Source organism: Macrobrachium nipponense, chromosome 16, assembly GCF_015104395.2.
Source record: "Macrobrachium nipponense isolate FS-2020 chromosome 16, ASM1510439v2, whole genome shotgun sequence".
In the NCBI taxonomy this organism is placed as follows: domain Eukaryota; kingdom Metazoa; phylum Arthropoda; class Malacostraca; order Decapoda; family Palaemonidae; genus Macrobrachium; species Macrobrachium nipponense.
In genome coordinates this window covers 19880646-19889764 of record NC_087209.1, presented here as the reverse complement: position 1 = coordinate 19889764, position 9119 = coordinate 19880646, and the positions used below count along the sequence as shown (strand labels likewise).

General features: G+C 36.4%; 1 protein-coding gene across 1 annotated transcript in view; it reads right to left on the bottom strand.

Moving 5' to 3' along the window:
* Positions 1–6270: 6270 nt before the first annotated feature.
* Positions 6271–9119, bottom strand: part of LOC135195592 (gamma-aminobutyric acid receptor subunit pi-like) — a 24775-nt gene continuing 21926 nt past the window's right edge. The window contains exons 8-10 of the mRNA XM_064221908.1: positions 8555–8753; positions 7383–7719; positions 6271–6994 (exon numbers count right to left, since the gene is read on the bottom strand). Of these exons, the coding sequence (XP_064077978.1) occupies positions 6815–6994; positions 7383–7719; positions 8555–8753 (716 nt within the window). The 3' untranslated portion in view covers positions 6271–6814. The remainder of the gene's footprint in view (positions 6995–7382; positions 7720–8554; positions 8754–9119) is intronic.

Here is a 9119-nt window from a genome sequence, read left to right as displayed (position 1 = left end):
CTGTAATGGCACTGTGACTTTATGGACACCCTGTATTTAACATACTTGTAGGATTGTAAGCAGTCAGAAGTATATACAGTTCTATGTAATTCGCTTTGTATTAAAAAGAACTATGAAAAAAAAAATACTTCGGGAAAACTCTCCTAGGCAACGCTTACAAGTTGATCATTAACGCTTAATTTCGAGAAAATTGTTCAAGGGAGAACATTTCCCTTTTACATTACCTCACCGACAAAACAACCTCTGCTCAATTCCGCCGTTTAATGAAGGCGAAGAAAATCATCAAACAAAGGTGCTCGCACTAGAGAAATTCTCATTAAAAGAAATCCACAGTTTCGCGGCATTTCTATACCATCCATTTTCCCCGTGTGTTCCTCCCCATTCTTCCCGCGTAAAGTTGCCATCGACGTCCACAAGCGCCGTCCCATTGTGTACCGGAGACTGCGGAATCGTTCCCAATGACAATTTCAAACTATTCATCGACAATACGTTGAAATTTCCCACCACAAATGAAGAATAAGAAGAAGAAGAAGAAAAAGGAAAAGAAAAAGAAGAAGAAGAAGAAGAGGAGGAGGAGGAGGAGGAGGAGATTCTCGATGATAAACAAAACCAACGGTTCCCGTTCACGATACGTGATAAATAAAGGATTTGGTTTTATCTCCTCTTTTTCATAAATCGTACATTGTTCTTCTTATTCTAACGAGTCCCTTTGTGCCAGGCGACATATTGACAGGACGCGGACAACTGATAGTTTTTAAAGACTTCCTTGTGGATGTTTCCTTTTTGTTATTTTCTTTATTTTTTTATATCGTAGTGGATGCTGAATTTCACTTGTGCAGATGAATCTATGCCTTCTTTTCTCACTGTGACTTGATGTTGGGACGCCAGGTTAATGAATTAATTTTTTTTCTCCATCAATGTCTTTATTAGGGATGTAATTACTAAGTCCAAAGAATATATATATATAATAATTATAGATTATATATATATATATATAATTATTAATATATATATATAATATATATTAGAAAAAAACACTCAAACTTCATTTCATTAGACCGTGGATAAATTCTTGATTATTTATTATATCCATATTAACTCTGCCTCTTTTTTTTTTTTTTTTTTTTTGCGAGACTGCCATACCCGTGGGATCGAACTCTGGCAGGGTCGGGACGATTTAGGCCCTTAAAAAAAAAAAAAAAAAAAAGTCACTTCAAGCGTTGCCATATACCTGGAAGTTGGTTGACTGTGATTGATCGGAGCCGTGTAAAGAACTGGCGCCAAAAGAATGTAAGTAAGCACAGGCATGCCAATCGCCCTTGAGAAATGAAATAATAATACAATTCCTTCTGTGTGAAACATCTCGAACGAGTAACGCTGTTGTTTGTCGTCCTCATACTCGGAGGGGGAGCGTCCCTCGACCGACTAAAGGACGGAAGCCCGTCCGCTAGACGAATATCCGTCGAAGGGGATTGTTAAGTGTAAACAAGCGGTGACGTCACGCCGGCGTTCTCGTCACTCGCTGGCATGACTAAAATATACAGATGATAGGTTAGTCTTTTTGCTTTCTCGGGGAGTATGCCAACCAACTTCTTTGTTGTTGTTGCTGTTGTTGTTGTTGTTGGGGGGCTTAGGAAAGCCATATAAAACAGCCTAACAATGTCTGAAAAAGGTGCAGGAATTTTAAGGTACGATATTTATGATTTATTTATTAGAACGGAAATGTAAAAAAAAAAAATGTACATTAAACAGTACAGAACAATTATTTCTAAATAAAATACAGCGTATTCATTTTAATTTTCGTTGGTGAAACCACACACTATTTGACCATAGATTTTAGCACGCGTCCCGAGTAAGCTGGAAGTTGGATCATGACTTGCTTCTTTTCGCCGTATTTATCCATCTTCTTTGCATTTGTATGCTGATTGTTCTTTTTTTGAACTGGTTTGTGTATTCCGTTTTTCATACTTTTGAAGTTGAATGAATCACATTATTGGAATGAAAAGTTCAAACTAACAATAAAATCACAGTATGCATTATTTTCTTCAAGTGCTCCTTAGTGGAGACGATAATATGTTTTCAAGGGGAAAATAACTGAAGTTCTTAAAATTCGTCACTTTTATATCAACTGTTAGTGGATATTTTATTTGGCATATCATGCAAAAGTCTGCAATGAATACAGTGAAATGTAAGGAATTATAGTGCTGTTGATTGCACAGTTTCTCTTTACCATTATATCGCATGGCTTGTGTTCAGTATGACGTACTTGGTTTGTTCAGGCAGCTACTAGATTTACGGCTTAGTTTACCAGATTATATATATATATATATATATATATATATATATATATATATATATATATATATATATATATATATATATATATATATATAATAAAAGGAGCCCATAAAAACACCAAAATACAGAGAGAGAAATACTGTATTAAGAGCCTTACGAATTTGTTTTCCAGATTTCCTGGAAAAAGAATTTGAACTAATTTGTAAACAGCTTTCGTTTTTAAGGTATCCCGACCATATAATTGAGAAAGCAATTCACAAAGCAAACGTAATTTTCTACTGACCCCCTCAAGACAAGACCAGAGACACACCCAACAATAAAATTAAAATTAAAATTCCACACCTGGACAGGATAAGACGGTGACCCAGACCCTCGGTAAATCTAACCCTTTTGCATTTACTTACCCAAATACCTTAGCCAAATCCCTGATTAACGTCCAACAAAAAACATCCCCCAAGGACACAGGCGTTTACGAAATCCCATGCCTGGACTGTGACCAATCTTACATTGGATTTACGGGAAAATCACTTCCCCAGAGATTAATACAGCACAAACGGTCTGTTAGGTATGGACAACAGAACTCAGCTGTTTTCAACCATATAAATGAACATAACTATAGTATAAACTGGAATTTATACCGTATAATTTATGGCAGCAACTGCCGGTACATGAGTCAAATGATGGAATCGGCCCTTATCAAAGAGAAGCAAGTAATGAATATCTCAAAGGGAGCATGGGACTCGGATATCGTCGACCAGGTTTTCATTCAACCGACGCTTAAGAAGATTAGAGGAAGATTATCAGCGGGAGTGACAGCAGTCTCTGAAATATAGTATTTCTCTCTCTGTATTTTGGTGTTTTAATGGGCTCCTTGTATTAGATGGAATTCTGTTATAATAGAACATTTTTACCAGTCATATATATACGATATATATATATATATATATATATATATATAATATATATATCGAGCTACAAATGTCCTTTAATATCTAATTCGCTCTACCTCGGAATTAATATATTTGTCATATATGTTTAACCGAGGGGGAATTTATTAAGCGATGTATTTATATGAATCACGGTAATGTGATAGACTTATATATATATATATATATATATATATATATATATATATATATATAATATATATATATATATATATATTATATATATATATATATATAGTGTATATACATGTATATACTATATAGCTATATATGTATAATGTTTATAGTATAGAATAAAATATACATACATATATATATATATATATATATATATATATATATATATATATATATATATATACGTATATATGTGCGTATATATAAATATCAAAGATATATTTTGTTACTAAAACTGTGTCTTTTTAAAAGATGCCTTAGTCCAATTTTGACCACCCGGGCTAAACCCTGTGAAAGTCATTTGTTGATATTTGCTTAGACAGGGAAAAAAAAACAGGTCCAACTACATAAAGATGGGGAGGGCGGTGTCTCCCATTCCAGTCTCTAGTATGGGTGGGAGAAGAGGCTGGGGGTTGAGGAGGGGGACGGGGGGTTAACCGTGCACGTGCGCATGTCTCCGAAGTGATTGACGTGCACGTGTCGCCGTGCAGAGGCCACACACGCGTTTCGTTCTCATTAAGACTCGTGTTTATGTCGTCCGTGTCATGTCGCGGCCTCATTCTGTCCCTGCTGACGTGTATTGGGTGATGCCCCACTAAACACCGGGGACAAAAAATACATAAATATCTCGAGCAGATTTTCTCTCTCTCTCTCTCTCTCTCTCTCTCTCTCTCTCTCTCTCTCTCTCTCTTCTATACTGTTATTCTCTGTCACTTTCCTTCCAAACTGTTATTCTTCTCTCTCTAAGTGAGCACGGGATGTCTCCCTGGATAGACGATATCAAGTCTTTGAGAGGTCCTAATCCTTGTAACTCCTTGTAAATCTCTCTCTCTCTCTCTCTCTCTCTCTCTCTCTCTCTCTCTCTTTCCCTTCAAAACTGTGATTCTCTCACTCTTCCTTTCAAACTGTAATTCTTTCTATAAATACATATATACCTCTCTCTCTCTCTCTCTCTCTCTCTCTCTCTCTCTCTCTCTCTCTCTCTCTCTCTCTTTTGTAAGTGAGATTGAATGGTAAATTGTACATAATACTATCCGTAGAGACTGTAAGAACACGTGTAGCTTTTGCTTGTCAGAATTTTATCATCTTTATATTATAGTCTTTTAAAGTCCGTTATTTGATCTATTGAATATTTCCATAATTCGAGTTATTTTCATGCATAAATCACGTCACTTAGAGCCTCCCAACGTTTTGCTTTTAAGGGTAATATCCAGCACTATACTTTCCATCGGCCAAGCCACAAATTTTTTATGAATCATTCCTGTTTTACGTTACTGACGCGTGCTAGTTACGCCCCTGAAAGCTAACAGTAGTCCCCTGCTCTCTAGGAAAACTAATTCCCTGATGTTTATGAAATAGTGTTCTGATTCTAAACTGACCTGAAAATGTTTTTAGACAGTATATGTTATACTCGCGATAATAAAAGCTCCATTGCTTTCAGTTCGTATGTGTCTATTAAATACATGAATATTAGGATTCGAGTGGTATGTAGGTTCATTTTGAGTGTTTTAAGACATTTCATGTTTATGGCATGTTTATTGACGTATGCATGACATGTTCATCGTAATGTCTTTTGCATTTCAGCCGCTAATTATGCACATGCAAGTTCATGACCTTTCGCTTTGTTTCATGAGAATCTACATTCTTTGTAGAGTATCATTAACGTCATCACCTCAAACGCCTCTGTGTGAAATTCCGCCGTTCGTGTCTTAAATTTGCTTTATCTCCCAAAAATCTCCACTCTCATCTTCAGCCTCTTTTCTTATAGTTCTCACTCAATTAGGTCTAGCTTTTCCAACTCTACTGGTACCCACAGGAACTCAGCTGACGCTGTCTCATACTAAATTCCCTGTAATTTTCATTGTTGCATCATTCTTGCCATCCGACTGCTAGTATTCTTCTAAAACATTTTTGTTTCAAATGAAAGATCTTTTAGATACATGTAGTTTCATCGATGTCTAGTTTCAAATTACAAATCTTTAAGGTATATGTAGTTTCACTGGTGTCCGTTTAGCAATATACTAAATCATGGTAGGCTTAAATATCATACTCATTATACATCTTTTCCTGAAATTCATTTCGATATCATGAAAGTCAAAGCATTTTTCATTTATAAAAGGCCATAGTGCTTCACATGCTTAGAAAATATCCTGCAATAAGTGTAAAAAATAACCACCCTTTGTTTTCATGCATGATCATCATTATTAAGGCGTTCTAGTTCAGGAAAATTTTGATTTGAATCATTAACCATATCAGCTCATTTCCTATATTAGGGCTAGTCTTTTTTAGCCATGAATATATAGAGAACTTACATATGCTCATTTTTCGTACAGTATTCTTTTCATTAGTATTTGTAGCTGCAATTTGGTTCCTGCTATTGATAATGGTATAATAAAGAGGACCTTCATGATAGTATAGTTACCCAAATAAACATTCAAGGTATAGCATTTTCTATGAAGTTATGTGCGTCTGTCCATTTTCTTCTAGGGTGAATGGTAAACTCATTTATCTCTCTCTCTCTCTCTCTCTCTCTCTCTCTCTCTCTCTCTCTCTCTCTCTCTCTCTCTCTCTCTCTCTCTCTCTGCGTTTCTTATTTTTTGCTATGTACTTTGAGCCTATAAAAATGATATTTTTCAGGACATCCAAGGTGTATACGTAGCGAATTCAAAAAAATTCTGTTTTTTTTATTTTGTTTTGACGAACCACAAGCAAATCCTTTTTTTTCTTCATTTCCCTTCCAAATGCTCAAAAATGTGGCTGTTAAGGTTTAGCTGATTGTAGTTTACAAAGAAATAAAACAAGCCATATTAAGAAAGCCTAAATTAACTGTGAATGGTGTTACGAAAAATGCATAATGTTTTTATCTCAGAGCAGGGTTAAATTTCGATAGAATTGCTAGTAGCCTACAAAGGTGCTTTATGTATTGTTACTTTATAATACACATGATTTAACAACGATTGTTTTAGCAATGACTTCGGACTCGATGTAGTCTCCTTTATGAAGTGGCATAATTCATATTGTTTCAGTCAGCGTTGACGTCTGAAATAGTGTTGATTTTTACCTATAATTAAATTGCGATTGGCATTGAATTTTTATTTGATGGCCATAAAATTAGTATTGTTTCTTTACACAGGGACGTCATTTCGTAGACACTACACAGTTTCTTTATTAAACTTTTCTTCGTCCATTAAGCCCAGTAGTTTCCTAGCGCTGTTTATTTTTATCTAGTAAGCTTCTTAAACGTTTTTTTTTTTTTTTCAGTAAGCCTAGTAGATTCCTAGTACTGTTTCTTCACTGCCCAATAGCTTCCTAACGCTGTTTATTTTTATTTAGCAAGCTTAGTATATGTTTCGTTACTTAACGGCTTTTTTTTCAGTAAGCCTAGTAGCTTCCTAGTACTGTTTCTTCACTAAACCTCTCCTTTTCATCCAGTAAGTCCAGTAGCAGATATTGCAGATGACAAACGCCAGAAAGAGCACTGCTGGACTGATCGATTCAAGACGCACGAGCCACTTCGTCCAGTATTTGTGATCTCGTAGGACTTCCTCGGGGCGTTCATCAGACTTTACATCCTACGATGAAAATAATTAGCCTTGATTATTTCGAAAATGAAAGCTGCTTGTGTTGCATAACTTTGAAGACTGTGGTTAGTTTTACTGATACGTTTAGGAAATGTTTGCCTTAAGGTATCTCATTTGAAGCTACCATTTCTCTCAATTATGAGTGTTGTGACAGGGTTTTGCTATTAACTAACGCAGCATTTTTCACAATATTTTCAAGTAATAATGTACATCCGTCTGCCTTATTTGAAAATTGTCTATTGTTTATTATATTAATCCGACAATATCTAAATAAGAAATGGGACGGGGTAACATTTTCGAACGCTATTAGCTAAATTTCGTATGCCATTATAGTACTAGTATTTGATAAATTCAGAAACAATATCTTAAATTTAGTTACCTTCCAAACAATCTTAGCAGACAAGAGTGTCCTGCAAACTGATAGCTCCTTCTCGTTGCTGTTGCCGTTTTCTGTAGGAAGATCAGACGACGTCCTTTGTGCCAAGTCGGTGTACAGCAGACTCCCTCTAGTGCCAGCAGAAGCCGGCGCAACCTTGGCCTTAGACTTAACGATCGGCTCTGCTTCCTTCACATCGGCTTTCTCCTTAGCTTTTGTGGCCTTTTCGAAGATGAAGAGGGCGACGGTGAACTCGAGAAGGACCATGAACACGAACATGATGCACATGATCATCCACTGGTCGACTGCCTTCGCGTATGAGACTTTCGGGCTCTCCTGTCTTGGAGGGGAGAATCAAGAAGATAAACGGCGTGCATTTTAGTATTTTTCTTAAGCAAATGAACATGGCGCTGTCAGAGCTTAACTCGGTATTTTCGTTATCCTTAATTGCAAAGTAATAGTCACACAAGTATTTGGTTTTCATGTGCGTTGATGTTGATTTAAACATCTGGGAAATATTAAGAAACTTGTGTTATTTAATACATTCATTTCCGTATTGGAACAATTTTGTACAGAATAATTGAAATGAAATTCACAGAACTGTGACTTCACTGAGTTATATAAGTATACGTCTCTCTCTCTCTCTCTCTCTCTCTCTCTCTCTCTCTCTCTCTCTCTCTCTCTCTCTCTCTCTCATAAGAGGTTATGTTGATATTTATCGATGAACGTTATTTTATTGCAGAACTATGATTTCTTGTCTCATGTTAGCAACTTTTAAATGAAAATGCGGGAAAGATTATCTATATATTGGAATTCTTTCGGTAGAAGGGCATTTTGGGAAAGAGAAAACTTCAATTTAGCTTGATAGAAGACGATCTTCGTGAATCAGTTCAACATTTAACAATAGACTTGCAGAATATTTATTATTAAATATCCTTCAAAATATATGATTGATTTTAATTTTGTCGAAGCTGTAAAAGAATGAGAGCAGTTTTCATACTGGATATAGAATCAATTATACTTTAATTCATCGTTTCTATTATCATTAAACTGAACAACAGCAAAGGATAGATATTATCATAAATTAATTCATGCCTTCCAGTTTACGTAAATTATCCTTCATAACTAAAATCTCTAATCATGGTGACATCCAATAATCCCAACAGAAAACAGACCTCACGCTGGCAAACATTGAGACCATGGTCAGGAGCGTCGTAATGGTGAGCACCATGCGACCGGGTACCATGTGGACCGGTACGAGGAAGGTCAGCCACGATACCATGACGAACAGGCCGGATGGTAGGAAGGTGTTCATGAGGTGGTAGCTGATTCTCCTGTTCAGCAACACTTCGACCGTCACTGTTGGAAATTTGCCTGGGAAATTAAAGGTACGGTTTTGATTATTGTTATCATAACTTTTGCTACAGTAGATTCACATCAACCGTCCATTTGATGTCTAGGCCAGTCCCATACGACGCTCCTGATTGGCTGTTGATAAGCCAATCACGAGGCTGGAAGCTCTCAGTCTCTCTCTCGAGTTCACATGGGTAGGATCTATGTTCCACCTCTCCTGAGGTATACGTCTTTCAAAAGTATCCCTCAGGAGAGGTGGAACATACACCCTGCCTATGTGAACTCTCTCGACAGACTGAGTTTCCAGCCCTGTGATTGGCTTATCAACAGCCAATCAGGAACATCTTAAGGGACTGGCCTAGACATCAAATGCACGGTTGATGTGAA